At 39.1% G+C, this 24,625-nt stretch overlaps 1 protein-coding gene across 10 annotated transcripts in view; it reads right to left on the bottom strand.

The window, feature by feature from the left end:
* Positions 1–24,625, bottom strand: part of LOC124792094 (kinase D-interacting substrate of 220 kDa) — a 389,808-nt gene that overhangs the window by 63,822 nt on the left and 301,361 nt on the right. For all 10 annotated transcript variants that reach the window (XM_047257915.1, XM_047257914.1, XM_047257916.1 and 7 more), the window contains exons 2-8: positions 19,943–20,074; positions 13,630–13,728; positions 10,180–10,476; positions 9,973–10,071; positions 9,675–9,866; positions 7,297–7,401; positions 1,561–1,659 (exon numbers count right to left, since the gene is read on the bottom strand). In XM_047257915.1, coding sequence (XP_047113871.1) covers positions 1,561–1,659; positions 7,297–7,401; positions 9,675–9,866; positions 9,973–10,071; positions 10,180–10,476; positions 13,630–13,728; positions 19,943–20,053 — 1,002 coding nt within the window. In that variant the 5' untranslated portion in view covers positions 20,054–20,074. The remainder of the gene's footprint in view (positions 1–1,560; positions 1,660–7,296; positions 7,402–9,674; positions 9,867–9,972; positions 10,072–10,179; positions 10,477–13,629; positions 13,729–19,942; positions 20,075–24,625) is intronic.

Raw genomic sequence — 24,625 nt, 5'->3', positions numbered from 1 at the left:
TATGATAGATTGAAATGATAATGACTTGGAAATGAGTGATCTCAAGCTCTCAGCAGCCACAAGGCCTGCCAGTGCAACCAGACTTCATTTCTGTCATACATTCCGAGGTCCCACATGTGCCAGTTTCAAGACGAATGGTAACGAAGGTAGAAATTGGTTGCCAGTGTCTGGTATGACTGGAGTAGGTGTGGGATGCCTGCTTCGGAGTGCAACTCAGTGACCCTGCTGAAATGCGGACCATGAAACGCTTGCCCCAAGGCTACATTTTGTAGCACCTACAGCTTCTGTATCTTGTCTGAAGCACCACATGCCCTCTTGGAGCACACTCCAAACTGAGTCAACATCAATATTGAAATAAGTAACTACATAATGTAATTGTAGAACATTGCTATTAGGTGCATTCAACAAATTGCTCACTGCAATGAAAGTAAATCTGACAACTATACATAGTTAAATGAAATGACCTGCTTTTTTTTCTGCATTGTTAATTTAAATCCTACTGCGTTCACTTTATCAGTGAATGCCAACATTACAGCTACCACTGACTTGTGCTATCTTACTGAACCTCACTGCTGAACTAGTGATGCCCAATACGTTGGTTGCCGTACCCTTATTTGTTCTGTAGCTTTGGTAATGGTTACTAGGTTTGGATGTATTTTTGTTTTAAATAAAAAGGTGTGACTGCTCAACAACAGCTGTGGGGAAACATAAGATCTGGAAGTGGAGAACAGGATTTACTGCGAGCTCGTTTTATGTTTATAATACTGATCAGATACTAATGTAGCACTGTAAAAACCAATAGGAGAAAATGATGTGCAGCTAATAATGTCCTCAAAATTTCTAAATCACATGTATGAGAAAAATGTTACGCCCCTACTTAGGTGAAAACCTGCGGGCATCCCTGCTCAGCATACTAGTGATGGCATGTATATAGCCATTACTGTCTAAAGTATATTTGGTTTCTGATTAAGAGAAGCATATACAACAGTAAGCATGGCAATGTCCACACAGTAGCAGACAGTCAATACAAGCTGCAGTGATGAACCAACTTACAAATGGCCACAGTTTGTTACAACTGTCCAGGCAAGATAACAGTCATTCTAACATTGTGATCACATTGCACAATACAGTACCCCTAACTGTAGTAAACAATTCTCTTCTACCCATTGATTCTACGTATGCATCACTATCATAGCAATACACCTCATGTCAGCAAACATGTCAATGTTTAGCGTACACCTTTCTCGGATTTTGCTCACACTGCCTCATTTGAACACATTTGTATGATGATATTGTGCCCTTTTACGTCAATAAGTCACAGCAGCATTGGCTTTCCCATTTCCAAATCATTTAATAACCTTCACAAAGCGAGCTTCAGTTAACACTGATTTTCCCAATGTCAAAATGGGTCTACATGTTTATCGTTTTTCTGCCGTGTCAATCACTTATATTAGAACACTGACTGACGTCATTTGGGTGGACTTTCATGTGATGCATTCTCCACAAATTTTGGTGTAGTAAATTCTTTCTCCAGATGCAACACAAAAATTAATGCTGTACCTTTGTTGAAGTTTCCAAATCAGGATTAGCTGTCAGTAAAAGTTTCACCATTGCTACATTGCCTTTCTCAACAGCCCAGTATAATGCTGTTTTCCTGTCCTGGAACAAACAAAACACATCTTTTACACACATTAAAAAGCATCATCTAATGTTTTAATTTAAAACTGTTATCAAAACAGGTTTCAAATTTCTATTTCATGTATTAGCTGATTCACAGTAGTTCTGCTAAATTTAATTCTTCAACTAACATTTCTCAGTTGTATGCCATAATAAAGAACCTATTTGCCACATAATCAAGTTACTACAAATAAGTGAGCGAAGAACAAGCTTTTGATGGAAATTATTTAAACATTTACAAGTGCATAGTATTTTTTCATTTACTTTGGTAACACACAAGATATATTGTCTTGTATCAGTTACATAAAAACTGTAGCCTCATTCATCTGTCTCTGGCACAAGTGCTATATGATTTAGATCAATCATCAATGGATAAATAAATCTGTCATATTTCACCACATTAACACGTGTACAATCTTTGGAAAAAGTTCTTTCTGTATTCTGTTTGCAGTCATCAAACAAAAATATCCTAGAGGTAGCAATCCGACAAGGACTACATTTAAATCTGAAAAACTCCACAAGCCTATGTAATTATATCCACATGCCTTGTGTGTTCACTGTAGCTGTAAAGGTGTGTGTGTGTGTGTGTGTGTGTGTGTGTGTGTGTGTGTGTGTGTGTGTGTGTGTGTGTGTGTGTGTGTGTTTGTTTGTTTGTTTGTTATGTCTGAGGAAAGGCACTGTCTGGAAACTTGTCAATAGCTTCAGTTTTGTTAACGTGCCTCTCAACATCTGAACTGTATGGTGAGTGGTCACCTTCACTCTCTGTTATTCAATTAACATTTTTCAGTGACTATTACTTACAAGTCAAAACATAGAAAGATGCTAATTATATCAATGTTTTGCATTCATATTTTGTGTAGTAGTGCCTAGACCAAAGTTACAACACTTGGTTCAAACTAAAATATTCCGTGCATTTTGTGGCCAATTTGCTTCATTTAGACCCATCAACTCCAAGAAATTTTATAATGTGTTCATTTTACTTACAAATCAGTTAATTTTATGTTTCTCAAGGTTCAGAAAAGAAGTGAAAGCTAGTTATGTGAAAAATGGTACACTATTACCTGACTGTTTGTTGTGTAAGTGGTTATATATCATTATCAATGCTATACTCTTCTTTTGGGAACACTTTACTAGCCAAGATCACAAATATCTATACACTGATGTCCAGTCACATTAATGACCTGCCCGAAGACTGAATAACTACATTTTGCAGCGCAGACCACAGCATGATGTGCAGCAAGAGATTCAGTAATGTTCTGGAAGGTACCGACATGGATGTGGTGCCATGCCAGCTCCAGTGCCTTTATCAGCTGCACTAAGTTTCTTGGTTGAGAATCCACTGCACCAACAGGCTGATTGAGGTGGTCCCATATATTCTCGATTAGGTATAAGTCTGGGGAGTTTGGTGGCCAGAGGAGTATGTTAAACTCATTCTGGTGCTCTCTGAGCCACACACATACATTGCAACCAACATACACTGCACCTGAACCGTGCACATACACTGCAAGCTGTGTAGCTGTTGCTTTGTACTGTTGGTAGATGCCATTATGCTGAGGAACAAGAAACTGCATTTGAGGGTGGACGTGGCCCCCCCAAGGATAGATGTGTACTTGAGTTGATCCGTTGTGCCTTCCAAAATGATGAGATCACCCAGGAGCGCCCTCCGGCCTAGATCCTTCCAACATTTGTTGCAGGGTATTTACTTTCAGACGTTTCACACATACAAACCAATGGCCATCTGTCCGATGGAGCATAGAACATAATTCATCCAAAAAAGGCTACCTGTCATCACTCGATTGGATGTCGAGTTGCAGTACTAGTGTGCAAATTCCGGCCTTTGTCACAGCAAGTGTGTATGAACTAGGTGCTTGCTGGGGAGGTCCATATCCATCATTGTTTGCTGAATGGTCATTGAGGACACACTGCTGGTAGCCCATTGGTTCACCTGTGTGGTCAGTTGCTCAACAGCTGCAGGCCTGTTCACCTGTACGCTTCTCCACAGTCGTCATTTACTCCTGTCACATCTTGGCTTTGATTTTGGATAATGCAATTTTGCCATGCAAGGTGTATTTTAACCATGGCAGCATGAAAACAGTTCACAAACCTCGTCATATCGAACACTTCCATCCTTGGTCTGAAAGCCAATGATCATGCCCATTTGGATGCCAGATCGATCGCTCCCCCTCCCCGCCCCCTTCCAACAAATTTTATATACCCTCCACAGCTAGGGCCACCACCTGCCATCTGTCACTGGCTATTTTGTGTTGACATCTAACATAGGCACTGGTCACATTAATATGACTGGACCATGAATGACCAATTTTGGAAATTACATCCCAGCATACATTCATAATTAACACTTTAATACAAATTTTACTGAAAATGTTTATATTCTATATTGTTTGATATTATACTGTATACTGTGGTGTGTAGTAATGCACTGCCTTATGCCTGTTGCGCGTAGTAATGCACTGCCTTATGCCCTGTAATATATCATTTAGTACTGCACGTATTTCTGCAACTTTTACTGACTTTTAGTATTCCTTGGGAGGCTGGTTTACAGTCACAGTCAACATGTAACATCAATATGTACCATTTGACACAGTTGCTTTCTGACAATAAATAGACTCTTCCTTCTCATCCCATCCAGTAAGTTTCCACTAATCCGAGGTTCTGGGCAACTTTTCCCAATTCTCCCCCATTTCCTAAAGCCCATCAGTCCTTTTCCTTCACCTCTCTTTCTTTTCCTTTAACTTTTCTGCCAGAAGAAGGAACCACAGACTCTTGAAAGGTCGCAAATTTCAGTTCTCTTGCTTCCCCTTTGTGAATATTTTTTTAACCATCCTGTTTCAATGTAATTTTTTTATAAAATTGTCATTGTATAAGAGGTCATCTTTGCATATAATTTCCAACATTTAATTAATACATAGACACTGTTTCATACCACATGTCTTACTCACAATAACTCTCTGTCAAATGCCCAACTGAGATCAACTGCACCTCACACAGTCTATGGAAATTGTTATCACATGGTTTTAACGCATTACCATAATTTTGTTTTTAACTGTTATGTTAGTTGTATGTACACAAAACCCTTACAGTGTTCCAGTTTAGCCCACTGTCCCATATAATGTTGTGTATATGACATTTGTATCTTTCATTATTTTTCATAACTTTTCACACTTTGAGTGCTTAAGCCCTGGTATGGGCCATCTTCAGTGTTTGGACTTGGTGAAGAACATTGAATGTAACACGCACCTTCTCTCTGTCAATGTGAGTGCATTTCAACGTTATCTGTTATGCAAGCAATAATTTACAATGTTATATAAAGTGCATGTTCAGTCATATTATAAGTCCATGTGGCTGTCTTTGTATAATATATTTTACATATGATTGATGTACGGTACCACTGGTTTTGTTGCAATATTATACATATTGTAATATGTTCTTCACAGATAAATGTTCCAACACTACAACAATGTTATGGTTTACTGTAATGTGGTCATCCAAATTTTATCTCGTGCACCATTTGTGATTCTATCTGTGACGCTCTCTGCCACAATAATTTTATATTTTTATATGTTAAATCCTGCATCATTACAACCTGTAAATTGTTTTTTATATCACTGTATATTATTATGATACAGGCACACTTGCATCTGTGTTTCTTTGTTAATTTACGTCCCAAATCTGAACTGGCACCTGGTGGCAGCTCAAGCACCTAAAAGTCTTTTTACAAGCTATCTCTCAGTCTATCTCTAACTGTCCTCAGGGACAAATTTTCTGATACTGTACTATGTGACATGTATTTTGCTACCTACTTATCGTACCATTTCAGTACACCTGTTGCATTGTGAAATGATATCGGGTGTAACAGAAAAATGCCTTTATTGTGAGGTATGTTTCTCATTAACATATCTCAAACATATGTTTCTTTTTTGACTGTAGATACCTTTCCATATAGCCACTTTTAATTTATCTTGCAGTAAAATTGTAGACACTACTACTTTGTACTATGTGGTACGTAACACTATTGCTATGCAGTCTATTTTCTTGTGTTTGTATTCCAGTTGAATACTGACCTGTATATTTCTAAATATTTTACAGGTCTGAAATGGCAATTTTTATTTGGCAAAACTAGTTATCAATGTACACAATTTACGCTCATGCTAATGAATTGTTCCCAAAAGAAGGGTACAGCATTTACCCTTCTGCCATTCCCAAGGTGCTCTAGACTTATATGCGTGCCGCTTGTGTTTATCTATGTGTTTGATGCTGAGCTGCTGACCTCTCACTGCTGCAGACGAATTACTTCCATATCTTGGTGAATAAAAAAGTACTGAATATTTATCATACAATATTTGAGCATATTTGCATGTTGTCATTTGGCAAGAAACTTCGTTTCAATACCTCAAATAGTTAATGAAATATTATTATGATTACATAATTCGCAATGTGTAAGGACGGAAATGGGTGCATCATCCATACCTTCCTTCGGATATAAAAATCAATAATTCGATAGCGAAAGGAGATATTGTTCTGTTCTCAATTTTAAATAAAATTTTGGTATATTATCTACATTTCATTTGCTGATATGTATCAACTAAAATCAACCACATGCAAAGTTTACTCAATGAGTTTTTACCCCTGCATACACTTTAAAATTGTGTGCAACATATTACTTAATTTGATGCTGCACAGTAAGTATGATGCATAATGAAAATAAATTCAGCTGTTTAGCAAGCGAAAGTATCCGACTGTAAGATATGGAATTTTTTCATCTAATGGTTTTCTTAAAATCAGATGATTATCTCATCGCACAGAATCCCATCTCTCCGCACAGGCACCAGCATTAGTCGAGCAGTACAGCCATAAGAAAAGTCACCCTCAACACTGAATACAGAGGGCACGTCTGTAGCAGTGAAAGGTTTAACTTTCCAGAATGAGATTTTCACTCTGCAGCGGAGTGAGCGCTGATATGAGGTACTGGCAGAAGTAAAGCTGTGAGTACCGGGCGTGAGTCGTGCTTCGGTAGCTCAGATGGTAGAGCACTTGCCCGCGAAAGGCAAAGGTCCCGAGTTCGAGTCTCGGTCGGGTACACAGTTTTAATCTGCCAGGAAGGTTTAACTTTCGATATGTTTCAGTGTTACCTCAATACCATTTCATTTTCTGTGCACATAGATAAGTTATCCTGTATGTCATTGTGATTTAAAAAATTATATGACTGTATAATATGCTCATAATTTAAATCTCAGCGACAGGTTTGTAAATGGGCTGGGATTCATAAATTGAATCCATTATGTGCTTTACTATTTATGTCCTCTTCACAATGGTGGTCCCTTGCTTTAAGCTCCAATTGTCACTCGCCAATATGATGAGCATTGATATGCTGATTATATGACTGTGAAGGTGTATTCTTTCATTTGTGTGTAAGTACTTTATTTCAAAAAGCCAGTGATATACATGGGATATTTATGAGTCAGTATGCATTTTTCAGAATGCTACATGCAAAACTTCTTTATGTCAGTTTTCACACATAAACATTTTTCAGCAAACGCACCCAGCATTTTAAATGGTGATAAACCATGGAGTGTCCAACACTACAATGAAAAATCTTACCTTTCCACTAATGTCTACATCTGCATACTTTTTTAGAAGAGCTTCAACAACCCCTCTGTGGCCTCCTTTAACAGCATGAATTAAGTTTGTGTCTCCAGCTCGATCCTGAAATTTGACCAGAAATCATCCTTAAATAGCTGACCAAAATTCACTGCCATCATGCAGATGGAAATTCCCAAATGCAATAAAAGAGGTGTTATATCTTATTTCTAGATAACACAATAGCAGGGGTGGTGGCAAAGGGGTGGGGACGGGGGGGGGGGGGGGGGGGGGGGCTATGGGGGCTATAGACGCCCCCCCCCCCCATGGATATCATATTACACTGGATAAAATGACTTCTTAAATGAGCGAATATCTTACTGCAACATATTCGATCACGTTTTTTATAATTATGTAGCAATATAGGTTGCAATGTATTCCTAACACATTTTAACAAAAGAATAAGAGTGGCAAATAGCTTACTACCTAAACCAACAAATATCATTTAACTAAAAGTAAGCATCTTATTATTTATTATACACATTTTTTACCCTGAACACCATAGCAGTTACCAAAAACTACTTTAAGCAACACCAAATTTTACCAATTTGTCGGCAGAGGACCCCAACTCCCCATTTGTTAAGCCATATTCCATTCCCCCAAACTCCCTCCCCCCCTTTAGCCCCCCCCCCCCTTGACCAACTTCTAGAATCGCCCCTGCACACTAGTTTCCATAAAGATTTTGGCTTATTTGCTTAGAATTGGCATGAAAAAAAAGTTGTACACATAGAAGATTAACATACAATATACTTGGAAAACAGCTTGCTTACATGCTTCCTAGACTGTGACCTGGAGAACAGATGTGCACTAAGTGAATGCTGTTCAGCAGGCAGGTAAATGAATTATCTTACATTACCATAAACTGTCAGTTTCTGGGAAAGACCAGATTTTTATTTCACTGAATTCCAGTCAAAATTAGGTCTCAGCATTGTGAACCAAGTCCAAAAATAAACATACCTCATAAAATAAGCAATCTGAACACGCTTCTGCAGAGCATACTATTTCGCAACTCGGTGGAATGAAACACATCACCAACAATCGTCACTGCAGTGCTACTTCACACAAGACTGATTCATTTTAAAGGTGGCGGTGGCCAGACATAAATTCCTGACTGGTAGCAGCACTGTTGCCACCTCTTAGCTGTGTAGTGCTAATGGCTACAGACAAAAGCAATAGTTGTCTATATAGCTGTAAGAACACCGATACATATGACACAGAAACATTTACAAAATCGTGTTATACTGCAATCAAAACTATTTTCTGACTTATGTTTCACTGTGGCAAACAGTAGGGGCCAGCTGCCATATGACTGTAATTCTTTCTTGAAAGCAACACGGTCACTGTGTTGCCCGTTTTGCATATTGCACGTACCATCTTGTGAAGTGTGACAACACTTTCTTCATCCACTGCAACCTATCAATCACACATTAATTTTATTCGGAGTGTAGACAATTGGTTGAGTTGCATGCAATGAAGCTGCTGTGCCCAGACCACTGCAACTGTGAGCCATCTTCTTACACTGACTAGACTACATCAGCCTGTATTTCAGCTCCCTTTTTTGGAGGGGGAAGGATATGTATCTACTATGACAATATACATAAATACAGAAACTGAGTTTTTGTGTTCAATATTTTGTTTATGTGCACATGTACTAGTTAACAGTTGTTCTTTGTAAGGCAACTGGATGTCTTGTATCATCGTACTCTGTACTTACACAAGTCTTTAAATTGTCAACTCATTAGTTTAGCAAAAAAGTCACTCATCTGAAATGGGGAAAGAAGACAATAATATTCACTGCTTCCCTATTCATAGTAACCACCTACAATTAGGACATCACTACATATTTAAAAACTATGTTTTGCTCTGTACTGATGAATGATGGTTAACAACAGAACAACAGAGAAACTTTTTGCTGCAAACGCCCATGAGGAATCAAATCCAGACCCCAAATACACACATAATTTACTGAATGCTTTTAATGTAATTTTGGAATTTCTGAGATTTAAAATTTACTTCATAATAAAAAAGGTATCCCGTTTACATAAAGTCTAGTGAATAGTGATCATCTGGATATTAGTAAAAATGAGGGGTCAGATTGCTACTTACTGTAAAGAGGACACGTTATGCTGCAGACAGGCACAATTAAAAGACACTTACACAGATCTTTCAGCCACAGCCTTCATCAGCAAAAGAGAATCACACACCATTCGAACACACAAGCAAGCACACCTCGTGCACACATGACTGCCACATCCAGCATCTCGGGCTGACTTTCAATTAGAATAAATGATGACTAATACAAAAGGGTATATATAACAATACATACTGAATGGGCTTACCTGAATATTAATGTATGCACCAGCATTAAGTAATGCAACAGCTATTTCATGGAATCCCTCCTTACAGGCTAGAGTCAGAGCTGTACATCCATCCTTGTCTAATGCATTCACATTGGGTTTATGTTCCAACAAACGATTGACAACTTCGACGTGATTTCCTAATGTAGCAACAAGCAGTGGCGTCCATGAATACTGCAAATAAAATTAGCTTATAAAATTGTTTCACTGTGATGACAGAGAAGTTATTCCAAATTCCACAGTACAAAGATTTAAAAAATGTTTATTAAGAAATACCTACCATTCCTGCTGTGTCAACATTGGCTCCTGCCTTCAAAAGGGCATCCACTATTTCTGTATTTCCCTTCCTGCTAGCCCAAATAAGAGCAGTAGTACCATACTGAAATAAACACTTACATTGAAAGAACACTGAATGACTGCATGTAGCATAATGCCAGCACAAATTAATCTTTATGTTAGGGATTTGTGTCTGTTGAGAGTTTCTCACCTTGTCACCAACATTAACTTTTGCTCCATTCCTAAGCAACTTTTGCACTATAGTAGAATGCCCTCTGCCTGCAGCCCACAGTAGAGCAGAAAGGTGGAAGTTTCCATGAGCATTTACTTCGGCATTATGAGCCACGAGGACATCAACTACGTTATCTCGTCCTTTGTAAGCTGCCCACATAAGTGCTGTCCAGCCACCCATGTCACGGTGCTCCGTGTCGGCTCCATGCTCCAGCAGTTCCTCACAAATATCGGCATAGCCTTCCTTTGCTGCACACAGTAGTGCTGTCCAGTTGTCCTGTGAAAGGGGAAATCTGGTCAGCGAAACAGGATATTCCACAGATGCACCTTACTTGAACTATATGCAATACAATTTAAAAAGTTGGTACTCATTATTTTCACATTATGCCACCCTGATATAAAATAAACTTCGCTGAAAACAAAGAAGAGAGGAAGATGCTGAAGATACTTACACAATGTTAAAGCATGCTGGAAATTACTGGAGGATTTGATTCCTATTCACCAGCCCACATATTTTCTTACAAAAAATCTGTCCTTCAAAAGACATACCAGCCATTATTCTCCAATGTTCCCACATTGTACATGTTTCATGTTATTTTAATGTATATTTAGAACTCTATAAACAACTTATATATTTATATCTGACACTTGTGTCCATTGCCAAGAGCATGATATAAATTGTATGAATGGTTTAAGTTCATATTCCTCTCCTAAGAATTACAATGAGGTAGGAAAAATCAAATGGGATCAAATAATGCCTCATTATACTGGACTATTTATACTTTCTAGAAAAGTTTATACCATACTGAACATAAACACCAATAAAAAAGAACTGTGTTTAGGACTAGTACTCAATACCAGAGAAGTGAATTTCAGATGTTGAGCTCTGCTGTAGATGTTCAGTCTATAACCAAATCTTTCAGATCTGGTTCTTCATTTGTTGTTGTTGTTGTTGTGGTCTTCAGTCCTGAGACTGGTTTGATGCAGCTCTCCATGCTACTCTATCCTGTGCAAGCTTCTTCATCTCCCAGTACCTACTGCAACCTACATCCTTCTGAATCTGCTTAGTGTATTCATCTCTTGGTCTCCCTCTATGATTTTTACCCTCCACGCTGCCCTCCAATGCTAAATTTGTGATCCCTTTGTGCCTCAAAACATGTCTTACCAACCGATCCCTTCTTCTAGTCAAGTTGTGCCACAAACTTCTCTTCTCCCCAATCCTATTCAATACCTCCTCATTAGTTACGTGATCTACCTACCTTATCTTCAGCATTCTTCTGTAGCACCACATTTCGAAAGCTTCTATTCTCTTCTTGTCCAAACTGGTTATCGTCCATGTTTCACTTCCATACATGGCTACACTCCATACAAATACTTTCAGAAACGACTTCCTGACACTTAAATCTATACTGGATGTCAACAAATTTCTCTTCTTCAGAAACGATTTCCTTGCCATTGCCAGTCTACATTTTATATCCTCTCTATTTCGACCATCATCAGTTATTTTACTCCCTAAATAGCAAAACTCCTTTACTACTTTAAGTGTCTCATTTCCTAATCTAATCCCCTCAGCATCACCCGATTTAATTTGACTACATTCCATTATCCTCGTTTTGCTTTTGTTGATGTTCATCTTATATCCTCCTTTCAAGACACTGTCCACTCCGTTCAACTGCTCTTCCAAGTCCTTTGCTGTCTCTGACAGAATTACAAAGTCATCGGCGAACCTCAAAGTTTTTACTTCTTCTCCATGAATTTTAATACCTACTCCGAATTTTTCTTTTGTTTCCTTTATTGCTTGCTCAATATACAGATTGAATAACATCGGGGAGAGGCTACAACCCTGTCTCACTCCTTTCCCAACCACTGCTTCCCTTTCATGCCCCTCAACTCTTATAACTGCCATCTGGTTTCTGTACAAATTGTAAATAGCCTTTCGCTCCCTGTATTTTACCCCTGTCAACTTCAGAATTTGAAAGAGAGTATTCCAGTTAACGTTGTCAAAAGCTTTCTCTAAGTCTACAAATGCTAGAAACGTAGGTTTGCCTTTTCTTAATCTTTCTTCTAAGATAAGTCATCAAATAAAATTGTGTGTATGTTCATAAGTGAGCTCTGAAATATTCACTGCTTTGAAATTATTGAAAATTTGATGATCCTGGTTATCGAGAAGATAAATGCTTACAGATTGGACGAACAATTTTGCAAATTTTGAATTTACAGTTAAAATCACAGCTCACAATGAATGATCAACCAATGTTATAGCATATCAATTAAAAAGGTCTCGATATGACACAAAAATCAGTAAAAACTTGCCCTTTCACCTAGAGAAGGCCATGAATGAGTAATGTACCACTATCTACAATGAGTCCTTTCCCAGAAAAATATTCCATTACATTATAGTACAAAATATATATTTAAATAGAAAATAATCCTGGTAGCTCTTGGGAAAGTATATGAAATTGTACTACGAGGGTTGCCAGGAAAGTAATGCACCGCATTTTCTTTCTTCAATAATTCTTTGTTCAACATAACGATAACTACACACATGAAAGAATGGTGTTTTATCTACACATCCTATTTTTTCACGTAACCTTCATTCCATTCTATGGCCTTCCTCCAGCACGAGACAAGGGTGTGTATGCCCTGTCGGTACCAACCCTCGTCCTTGTGGCGGAGCCAGTGGTTCACTGTGTGAATCACCTCCTCTTTGTCCTCAAAATGTCTTCCACGAATGGCATCCTGTAATGGCCCAAAAAGTGAAGTTGAAGGGGGCTATGTCAGGGCTTTAGGGTGAACAGTCTCCCCGACCACTGCAAATCGTGCAGTTCCGCTGAACCGCCTTCTGATGTCCTCACTCTCCGTGCCCAGCAACTATCCGTACTTCTGTTGACAGCAGATGCTCCATAGGTGTTGCACAAGTGTTTGTGAATATTCCCCACTGTTTCTTTCTCTGCAGTGCGAAATTCAATGACGGCACATTGCTTGTAATGTACATCACCTACAGACGTCATTTTGAAATTGTCCTGCAGCTACACTATCTGTCAGAAGTGACAGAAACTTAGAGCACTCATTCAGGAGATTTCAGATTACACATATGTAACATTTTGCACCCCTAGCATTGTTTTCGGCTGAGGAAAAAATGTGGTGCATTACTTTCTGGGCAAACCCTCATAAAATAAAATGTCCTGGGCCACAGTATGTATTTGCTCTGAAAATATGTAACTGCACCATGTTTTAAGTTACATTGTTGTACTATCATAATCATCAAACCATGATCATCATTATCAAAAATTATTATTACTATTATTACCATCATTATCATCATCATCATCATCATCATCATCATCGTCATTATCATCATCATCGTCATTATCTAGGTACTTGTATTTTTCTGAAATGACTTTTATGAAATTTCTGTTTAATTACTCACCCCATCTTCAGCATTAACCTCTGCTCCATGATTGATTAGCTCCCGAACAAAATTAAGCTTCCCTTTTGTTGCTGCAAAAATGAGAGCTGTTGTTCCATTCTGAAACAAAGGAATCACAAATGGGGTTAAGGAAAGACATAAAATCACAGCAACAAAAACGATCACATAACTACAACTAATAATACCTTTACTGCTACTGCTGCTACAACCATCAACAATAACAACAACACTTCTTCACACAGAGATTTTCTAATTCCATTTGGAGTAACTGTTCATCTTACATGGCAATTTCTACATACTTCCATGACAAATTCTTTCACTTTAATTTCACAATAAAATGTGAATGATGGCTCATTACAATCAGTATACTTCTTTTTATCATAGACATGCCTAATGTTGACATAATCTATAGAAATGCTACATGTTTTCTACACTGATAGACATATATTTGGGACAATGTTTATTTTACTGTGTCCTGCAAACACTTCAAACTGGCTCACCTACAAGAATACAATCAGATCCATGATTTCTTCACTAATTTGCCTTCAACTTCCCTTCTTCCACCACTGTAATATCAAAAACACTTATTTTGAATTCAGGAATGTGGTTTCCACCATTCAATAACAACACAGAGCTGCATATTTATTTGCAATTAAAGTAATGACGTTACATGTTAAAACAATGCAGTAAATTTTAGTATTACCTCAGCAGTTGCAACTTTTAGTGTTCTTTCAAACTCACACCATCCCATCCCCCACACTAGGAGATGCAAATAGAAAAAACTGAAGGAAAGAAGATTAAAATTTAGCATTCCATTGCCATTGGTTTCATTACAAATGGAGCACAATTGGGCCAGAATGTGGAGTGAAATTGGTCACAAAGTTTGAAAAGCAATTTTTGGAAATTTTAAGCTGCTACTCCTGAATAAGAACCCAGTGCTTGACAGAGTCTCTCTCGGTCAGGAAAGGGGCAGTAATAAACAGAATAAGTCATTTTTAACCTGAAAACTTCTTGAACATATAGTCTGAATCAATGTCTTGTTTCTTGAGAGTCGTCAGTATAAATTTTGTTAAAAAGTAAGCAAAAACTTTCACAAAATCTATGGTTCTCAGATGATGTAGAAATTTGTAGTCATTGCTCCATCCTACACTTTAATTCAAAATTTGAAGTGGTCCATTTTGGTGCATCAACTTTTAAAATCAATTTGTTCTTCTGTTTGAATACAATTGAATGTGTATTCTATGTTTATGTGATAATTTTAGTATATTGTGCAGAGGAGGTTTTTTTTCATGTCTTGGCCTGCTTGCTTTCTTGTGAATTAGAATTACTGCCACACTGTTCCTACGCTGGAAAGCTGTCTTCATCTGCAGCCATTCTGTAAATAATTTATGAATTCATTTTGTGTTACTTTGCCTCAAACATTAACCATTTCTATTGAAACACCATCATTTGTGGATGTCTTACTTTTCTTATTCTGAATGGTGTAAACATCTGAAAAGGAATTACTTCTGGAATCACTGTCTGTTTTTATGATTTATTGCTTTAACTACAAAAACATTTTTAAGAAACTGGAATGCTTGTTTTTACATCCTGTCAAAGAAATTTCTGAAGTTTTGTCTAATTCAGCATATTCTATCGTGTTCTTATTAACTGCCTGAAACTCTCAACTTTTCCGTAAGTAGTTGTCTACTTACATTTGGGATTAACTTTTCTTTTGCTCTCTTCACACCTCTGACATCTTTTATTGTTTGTATAAGTACTATTGTTAAATAATTGCCTCTTTTGTCTACATCTGCAGAACACATTTTATTTGATGCTGAACTTCCTTGTAACTGTAAGCTGCTGTAGCTCCCTACTCACAAACTCTGATCTATGTTTTGAACTTCCTCCCTACTAAATCAGTTCCTTTCTGGTTTTGTCAGCTACAGTCAACAGGGTGAATTGGCCACAATATTGTTTGCCAAACAGCAATATCATCCCCAAGATCACTACATTATTTTCCCCTCAAACTATTTGTCTGCTATTACCTTAACACTATTATAATACTGCTTTTAGCAGTTTCATCAATATACCTGCGAAGTTAAGAGTTCTCACCCACGCAAGTATTAATTTTCTTTCTTCTTCTTCTTCTTCTTTTCCCCAATGTTTATCCCGTCTACTACAGGGTCTCCTCTTCCAGGATAGTCAGGATGTATACAGGGTTATTACAAATGATTGAAGCGATTTCACAGCTCTACGATAGCTTTATTATTTGAGATATTTTCACAATGCTTTGCACACACATACAAAAACTCAAAAAGTTTTTTTAGGCATTCACAAATGTTCGATATGTGCCCCTTTAGTGATTCGGCAGACATCAAGCCGATAATCAAGATCCTCCCACACTCGGCACAGCATTTCCCCATCAATGAGTTCGAAAGCATTGTTGATGTGAGCTCGCAGTTCTGGCACGTTTCTTGGTAGAGGAGGTTTAAACACTGAATCTTTCACATAACCCCACAGAAAGAAATCGCATAGGGTTAAGTCGAGAGAGCGTGGAGGCCATGACATGAATTGCTGATCATGATCTCCACCACGATCGATCCATCGGTTTTCCAATCTCCTGTTTAAGAAATGCCGAACATCATGATGGAAGTGCAGTGGAGTACCATCCTGTTGAAAGGTGAAGTCGGCGCTGGCGGTCTCCAGTTGTGGCATGAGCCAATTTTCCAGCATGTCCAGATACACGTGTCCTGTAACGTTTTTTTCGCAGACGAAAAAGGGGCCGTAAACTTTAAACCGTGAGATTGCAGAAGCTTTAAACTGCGCATACCATCGCCGAATGGAGTTAGCAGTTGGTGGATCTTTGTTGAACTTCGTCCTGAAGTGTCGTTGCACTGTTATGACTGACTGATGTGAGTGCATTTCAAGCACGACAAACGCTTTCTCGGCTCCTGTCGTCATTTTGTCTCACTGCGCTCTCCAGCGCTGTGGCGGCAGAAACCTGATGTGCGGCTTCAGCCGAACAAAACTTTATGAATTTTTCTATGTATTTGTAGTGTGTCGTGACCGTATGTCAATGAATGGAGCTACAGTGAATTTATGAAATCGCTTCAATCATTTGTAATAGCCCTGTATGTGGACAAGGAAAAAAAAATCCCGGATTTTTCGAGGATCTCCCGGTTAAAAACATACTTTCTCCCGGTTGAAAATGCACTTTTTTGCGTTAAATGACAGTATACTTTTCCTTGGAACCGTAAAACTTATCAATCCTTTGAATGGTTAAGATTTTATACACTGGTGTAGAACTTCCGGCACTTTATGAAACGAACACCAGAAAAAAAGAAAGAAATCAAGAAAAGAAAAAAAGCGCTTTTAGAAAGATCTTTTATGTGCAGCAAGATGTACGCTGACTATTTTCGTATTACCTAAGTATACAGTCGAATTCCACCAAACACAGAACGTTAGTCTCCAAAGTATTGAAATCTAGATTGCGATCTCGCCAGCCGATGATCCCAGATATTCGCCGCGTTTACATGGGGCTCCCAAAACCGCATTTCGTAAACCGATTTTCTAATACCGACTTGGGTGGTCATATAAACACCTGAAAATCGGTTCTGGAAATCCGCTTCTGGTTGCCGCTTTTCCAATTCCGCAATCGATTTTAGCTCCCTTGTAAACGCAGCCGGTCTTGAAACGTGCCTGGGTGTCAGGTTTCGTCTTATTTTTAAAAATTTTCTGCTAATACTGACGAAGTGGCTTTTCTAAAGCGGTTTCCGAAATTCGGTTTTCGTCGTTCGGATGATGTGTCGCAAGTAAACTTAATGATTCAGAGCATAGGATATGTGATGTTCAAAAATGGCTCTGAGCACCATGGGACTTAACATCTGAGGTCATCAGTCCCCTAGAACTTAGAACTACTTAAACCTAACTAACGTAAGGACATCACACACATCCATGTCCGAGGCAGGATTCGAACCTGCGACCGTAGCGGTCGCGCAGTTCCAGACTGAAGCGCCTAGAACCGCTCGGCCACACCGGCCGGCGATACGTGATGTAGTCAGCCTAAAGCATTATCACTGTTAAGTAGCGCGAACACACAAATAGGCAAAGTTAATAGTTTAAATTAATGAACATAGTGTAGCTACAAGTGAAGCTAAGCTTTCACATATAATATTTGTCTTTTTTGAGTGAGCCACAGTTCGACACATCACACAAATGTACCAGCGAAATTTTAAGCAATGACATAAATGTCTGGACTTGTGGGCTCGAAATTCTTCTAAGTGGTTGACTCTCAAAGTTTTCAGCTCTAAACGAAAACCAAACACACTGTGATTTAATACGCACAAGTAACGTAATTCATGTAGCGTAAAATGAAACGTACTTCGAAAGTAACGCTTTTCAAACCACCAGCCGAAAAATTTTCCCACGACCTGCTAGAATTCGTTCCAGCAGTTGTCTGAGTGCCAGAAAACGGCGTTTGTGCATTAAGAGATCTTACATTACGTCATAAACGAAACAAGACATCAGAAGATACTCCAAGAGCATCGGAATTTCGTAAACCATACTAAATTCGACTTAAGGGCACAGTCGTATGTCCAGATTCACAGAGAAGTACGACCCAACCTGATATTAAACTTCTCAGTGTGGTTTTCGGGATGCAAATTTTCTTGGATTATCAATGCTGTTATTATCTCATTTTTAGTTGATTATGGCATACTGCCATACGTCCCAGAAGATAAAAACGTGCACTTGAAATTTCGCAAACAGTTAACAAATAAATTGATTGCCTCTGCGGAAAAGACTAATCGAAATTAATTTTTTTTACCAAATCAACAAAAATAACTTCATTGTTTTGGAAGGCAATTACTGCCGACTGCCAAAAACCTGGAAATAAAATGAAATCAGAAAACTGAAACTGAAAACATATGTTAGCCTTCCGTAATTATGTGAATGTATTTATAGCTCCCGGCCACAGCCATACGTATCGTTTTCATTTGGCTTGCGAGCTGTAAACGAAGAGTAAACAGCAAAATCACCAAACTTAAACAAGGTGCACGTGGGGACTACTACTCGGCCCACAACAACTCAGACTGTTCTGGGCATGCGCGAATCTGGCAGCTTGGGCGCGCCAGAAAAATTTTTCCGGTTAGTATCTGACTGCTTCTTGCTATTGCTGATGCAGCTAGAACCGCACTTCAAGCAGCAAGAAGCGGAATAAGGTACTTCTCATATGCGACAGTATTGCGCATAAGGGCGCTGGTAACTGCTCAAACGAACCTAATATAAACCGTTGTGACGTCACACTCATCGGAAGCGATCTGTTGTTTTGAAGTATTGCACACTTCGTCCTAAAGCCTTGGACACATTTTGCTGTTGGCAGACGCTTGTGTGTGCACTATGTTTTGCTGTTCTAAATGGCGCATTTCCTTTCATTTAGTTTTTCGCTCTCGTTTATGTTTTATTGCTACAGTATTATTTTGCAGTAGCGGGCTAAAGAACAATTCTTTGTTAGTGTATCAGTTCTTACCAGTCAAAACTACAAAAATTTAACTGAAAACTAAAACAATAAAAAATCCCGGAATTCTAAAAAATTCCCGCGCTCTTCCCGGTTTTCTCCCGGATGAAAAAATTCCCGCGTTTTTCCCGGATTTCCCATGGCGTATACACCCTGATCGATAACCCTGGGCTCGGTATGGAGCGGCGGTGGAGTGGAGGGTGGACTGCTGTGGCCTGTTGTGGGGTTGTGAACCACTGAGGGCTACGGCGGGACGAAGCCTCTCCGTCTTTTCTAGGTCCTCGTTTTAATACAATACAATACACCCTTATAGTGCAAATTTTATTTTGTTATTTATTTTTGTGGTCGGATACATTTCCTGACACCACAGTCATCACAGTAACCTGAAGGAGAAAAAGACTGTGTCATCTGTGTGTAAATCGTGTAATCATATTTTAATTGTTCATGTATTTCTGTGAGGTAGAATTTGGGGACTAGCCTCCCAGGTGCCTAAATGAGTGTGGTAAACCACACTCAGCCTGACTGGTACACCAACGCACAGTAGTTAACCTACTATGCAGGTGCGATCTGGGTCTAGTTCGCCTTCATGTCTCGCAAGCAAAACCAACCACAGTATAGCAATACGAAGCCACTTCCAAGGATTGGGGTCATTCAACTACCACTTCCAAAATTTAATATACAGTTTGGAAGGTGTGCATTGCGTACTTTCACTAAACACTAAAAAACTGCAAAAATAAGTACTGACAATTCAATAGAAGAAACTCTTATGGCTGAAGTTGATTGCAATAGAAGTGTTATGCGTCACGTAATGCTTACCTCATCTCTGTCATCCACCTGCACCCTCTTATTTTCCAGAAAGCTCTGGAGCCCACTGATATTGTCATCTGAAATATATGCTGATAATGAGCGGTAACAGAGCGATACCATTGAATCAGTGCGGTGGAGGGTCTGGAAACAAAAGAGAGACAGAGCAAAAATGTAAGTAACAGCGATAAAAATCTTTGCTTAGAATGCTAAAAAATCATCAAAAGTAAGACACATGACACAGAACACAGTTTTAGCAAAGAACAAAGCTTCTTATGATAGTAAGAGTGTGCAATTTTATCTAATACTAGTTTCACTGAAACTATTTAATCTAAATGTTCTAAATGACAAACAGAAAACACAACCCACAGAAAAAACATTTCCTAGAAACAAGCACTACTAACGCTACAAGTTTTCACAGCTGCCACAAGCAGTTAGAGAACAGAGTGTCACAACAATTTGGAACTGGTTTTAGCCATACATACACAATGTATTGTTTTCACCCATGTAAATCCACAGTGAAAACATTTCCCTGTTACACATACTTTAGTCGCATCAAAAGTGTTCAAAACCTACATCATTCACTTTATTAATCAGTCAAACACATGAGCTAAACTCAAATTTCAGACAACACTACAATATTAACAGAAGCCAAGTCTGATACAGCTGTTAACAAATATTTATCAACTACCAAGTTAGTGGGCCTCTTTCTCTTCTTCTTTTCGCAGTTTTTAATATGGTGTGCAACTTTCCATCATTGGTATCAATTCCTCATTAGTTAGTCTTGACCTCCTCTAATGACAGGCACATCATGCAGAAACAGTTGCACTCCCAGTCACAAGCACCCACCGTCTGTGAGTATCGATGTAAACCAAAGCTGAATTTGCGAGTGCTCTCAGCGCTTGGTGTCGTGATGGTGAGTGTCGGTACACTCCAGTTGTGGGTAAGGGCGCCATCTGGTATATGCAGTCGCAGAAACGAGTAACGGTGACGAGAAGGTGCCTGGTTCTGACTAGGGGCCATATTCTGCTCCATGCCATCAGATCCACATGAAACCAACTAGTAAACTGCTGGCTTTCATCTAAAATTACATCACCAATCACAGCTACTGTTTGCCTTAAAAACTGTATTTACTAATGAGAGACCAACTGTAACATGCAAGTAGTTTTAAAAAAAGTAATTTGCAGGTACATCCCTATCATCATCCCAAAACTAACAACTCCATTGCTAATGAAGAACAGTTATTTACACATTTATCCACATCTATTTACAGAGCTATCTGTTGAGTGAAAAATATATTTGAAATCAAGTACAAGTAAGATGCTGCTATAAACCTTTCAATATAACGCAGAAAAAAATTATGGTCAATATCAGTCATCTGCATCGCGACTATGCTTTGATCAGTCCAAAAAATAATAATTACACCATCATATTTTTCGTGTTAAGACAACATTTTGAAGAATGATAAGGCTGCAAGATCACATCTTAAAAAAAAAAAATATCCCCTGTCCACCAAATACTATGTTTGCTTCATACAACTTAAAGTTAAATGATATAATGTGTGACGAAACAGAAAGAAAAGAGCGTGCTTTGCTATACTGTGATTTTTACACAAGTTAGAAAATCTGATCAAGTAATCGTCTGCGAAAACTATTTATACCAGAACTGTCTGCAGAACTGTGATCTTAGGGAAGGAAGTTTGCTGTGATCTTCCTCTAACAACACTCAGTGGGGTGTGCAACAAGAGCCTATACTCTGCGTATAATTGTAATTACTGTACGTCATTTTTTCAAGCATTTACTTTAGAATGCTAAGACAGGAAAGCACGGAGAACATACAGCAACAAATTGAGCATGGTAAAAAACTATTATAATGGTACTAATGTTATTATCGTCGTCAGTAGTGTGTTGCGCATGCTAAATGAATATCAACAACAGGAAAACAGTAATCACGTAATAACAGACTGCGCGCCAAGGTGTCTAATGTAGTGTAGGTCAGGCCATTTGCCATTCAGATGGGGGATGTTAATGTCAGTGACTTTACTGGCGAGAGGATACACTATTTGGTTAAAAGTATCCGGACACCTGGCTGAAAATGACTTACAAGTTCGTGGCGCACTGCATCGGTAATGCTGGAATTCAGTATGGTGTTGGCCCACCTTTAGCCTTGACGACAGCTTCCACTCTTGCAGGCATACGTTCAATCAGGTGCTGGAAGGTCTATTAGGGAATGAAAGCCCATTCTTCACTGAGTGCTGCGCTGAGGAGAGGTATCGATGTCGGTCGGTGAGGCCTGGCACGACGTCGGCGTTCCAAAACATCCCAAAGGTGTTTTACAGGATTCAGGTCGTACAGTCCATTACAGGGATATTATTATCGTGTAACCACTCCGCCACAGGCCGTGCATTATGATAAGGTGCTCGATCGTGATGTAAGATGCAATCGCCATCCCCGAATTGCTGTTCTGCAGTGAGAAGGTGCTTAAAATATCAATGTAGGCCTGTACTGTGATAGTTCGAATCCTGCCTCGGGCATGGATGTGTGTGATGTCCTTAGGTTAGTTAGGTTTAAGCAGTTCTAAGCTCTAGGGGACTGATGACCTCAGGAGGTAAGTCCCATAGTGCTCAGAGCCATTTGAACCATTTTGTGATAGTTCCACGCAAAACAACGAGGGGTGCAAGGCCCATCCATGACAAACACGACCACACCATAACACCACCGTCTCCGACTTTTACTGTTGGCACTACACACACTGGTAGATGACGTTCACCGGGCATTCGCCATACTACTCACACCCTACCATCGTATCGCCACATTATGTACCGTGATTCGTCACTCCAGACAACGTTTTTCCACTGTTCAACCGTCTAATGTTTACGCTCCTTACACCAAGCGAGGTTTAGTTTGGCATTTACCGGCGTGATGTGGGGCTTAAGAGCAGCCGCTCGACCATCAAATCCAAGTTTTCTCACCTCCCGCCTAACTGTCATTGTACTTGCAGTGGATCCTGTGTGATGGACTTGATATGTGTCTGCCTGTTACACATTACGATCCTCTTCAACTGTCAGCGGTTTCTGTCACTCAACAGATGGTGTTTGACTTATGCACAAAAAATGAGATCACTGTGCTGCCTCACCCTCCGTACTCTCCAGACCTCACCCCTGCGGACTTTTTTTTATTTCCGAAGTTGAAAACAACGTTGAAAGGACGAAGATTTGTAACGATCGACGAGATAAAAGAAAATTCGCAGATGGCGCTTCGCACCTTCCGGCAAAAGGCCTACCAAAGACTGCTTCAGGAAATGAGAAATAGCGTTGGGAGCGGTGTATCAATTGTGGAGAAGAGTATTTCGAAGGAGACCATACACAATACATAAAAGGTAGAAAAATTTTATGGACAAAGTTCCGCAATTTTTTTAATAGGCCTCGCACTTGCCACACTTGGATCGAATGTGTCGCTGTTTTAATGATCCAAATCTGCTATACTGGCCATCAGGAGTAGACTTTTGTAAACAGTATTACCCGTACACGTCGGGGTGGAACTTTTCCACTTGTTCAACATATTGCACCACGGCAAAACAGTGACACAATTAAAAAAAGCAATATATAAGAAAAACCGACGTAAAGAATGCTATACAACCTACATTGAAATAGTATAAGCTTATTTTAATTTCAAGTAAGTATATTTGGCAGTAAATTCCATTACCTCCTACAGTACATTAATATGGACATGTAGTTCTGTTCTCGTAGTCGATTTCTCTCCAGGACTAAATTTTTGAGTTGCGTCACTGTTCCTGTCGGAGAGCGGTATGATGTAAAGCGTTGAGAGATGAACACATGCAGAACACAGTTTATTGAAATGGCAAACGTATTATGATACAAATTCCGTGCATTCCCTGGGTACTCTCGTAGTATTTTCACAGTACTTGGATCTACATCTACGTGATTACTCTGCTATTAACAATAAAGTGCCTGGCAGAGGGCTCAATGAACCACCTTCAAGCTGTCTCTCTACCATTTCACTCTCGAACAGCGCCCGGGAAAAACGAGCATTTAAATTTTTCTGTGCGAGCCCTGATTTCTCTTATTTTATTGTGATGATAATTTCTCCGGTATGTGGGTGCCAACAGAATGTTTTCGCAATCGGAGGAGAAAATTGGTGATTGAAATTTCATGAGAAGATCCCGTCGCAACGAAAAACGCCTTTGTTTTAATGTTAGCCATTCCAATTCACGTATCATGTTTGTGGCACTATCCACCTACTTCACGATAATACAAAACGAGCTGCCCTTCTTTGTACTTTTTCGATGTCATCCGTCAGTCTCATCTGATGCGGATCCCACACCGCACAGCATTATTCCAGAATAGGGCGGACAAGCGTGGTGTAAGAAGTCTCTTTAGTAGACCTGTTGCACCTTCTAAGTGGTCTGTCAATCAATCGCAAATCCTTTGTTGGCTCTACCCACAATATTATCTATGTGATCGTTCCAATTTAGGTTATTTGCAATTGCAGTCCCTAAGTATTTAGCTGAATTTACAGCCTTCAGATTTGTGTGACTTATCGCATAATCGAAATTTAGCGGATTTCTTTTAGTACTCACGTGAATAACTTCACACGTTTCTTTATTCAGCGTCAACTGCCACTTTTCGCGCCATACAGATATCTTATCTACATCATTTTGCAACTCTTTTTGGTC

This window comes from Schistocerca piceifrons, chromosome 1 (genome assembly GCF_021461385.2).
Source record: "Schistocerca piceifrons isolate TAMUIC-IGC-003096 chromosome 1, iqSchPice1.1, whole genome shotgun sequence".
Lineage (NCBI taxonomy): Eukaryota > Metazoa > Arthropoda > Insecta > Orthoptera > Acrididae > Schistocerca > Schistocerca piceifrons.
Note: the sequence above shows the minus strand (reverse complement) of the source record. Positions and strands in the feature narration are given on the sequence as shown.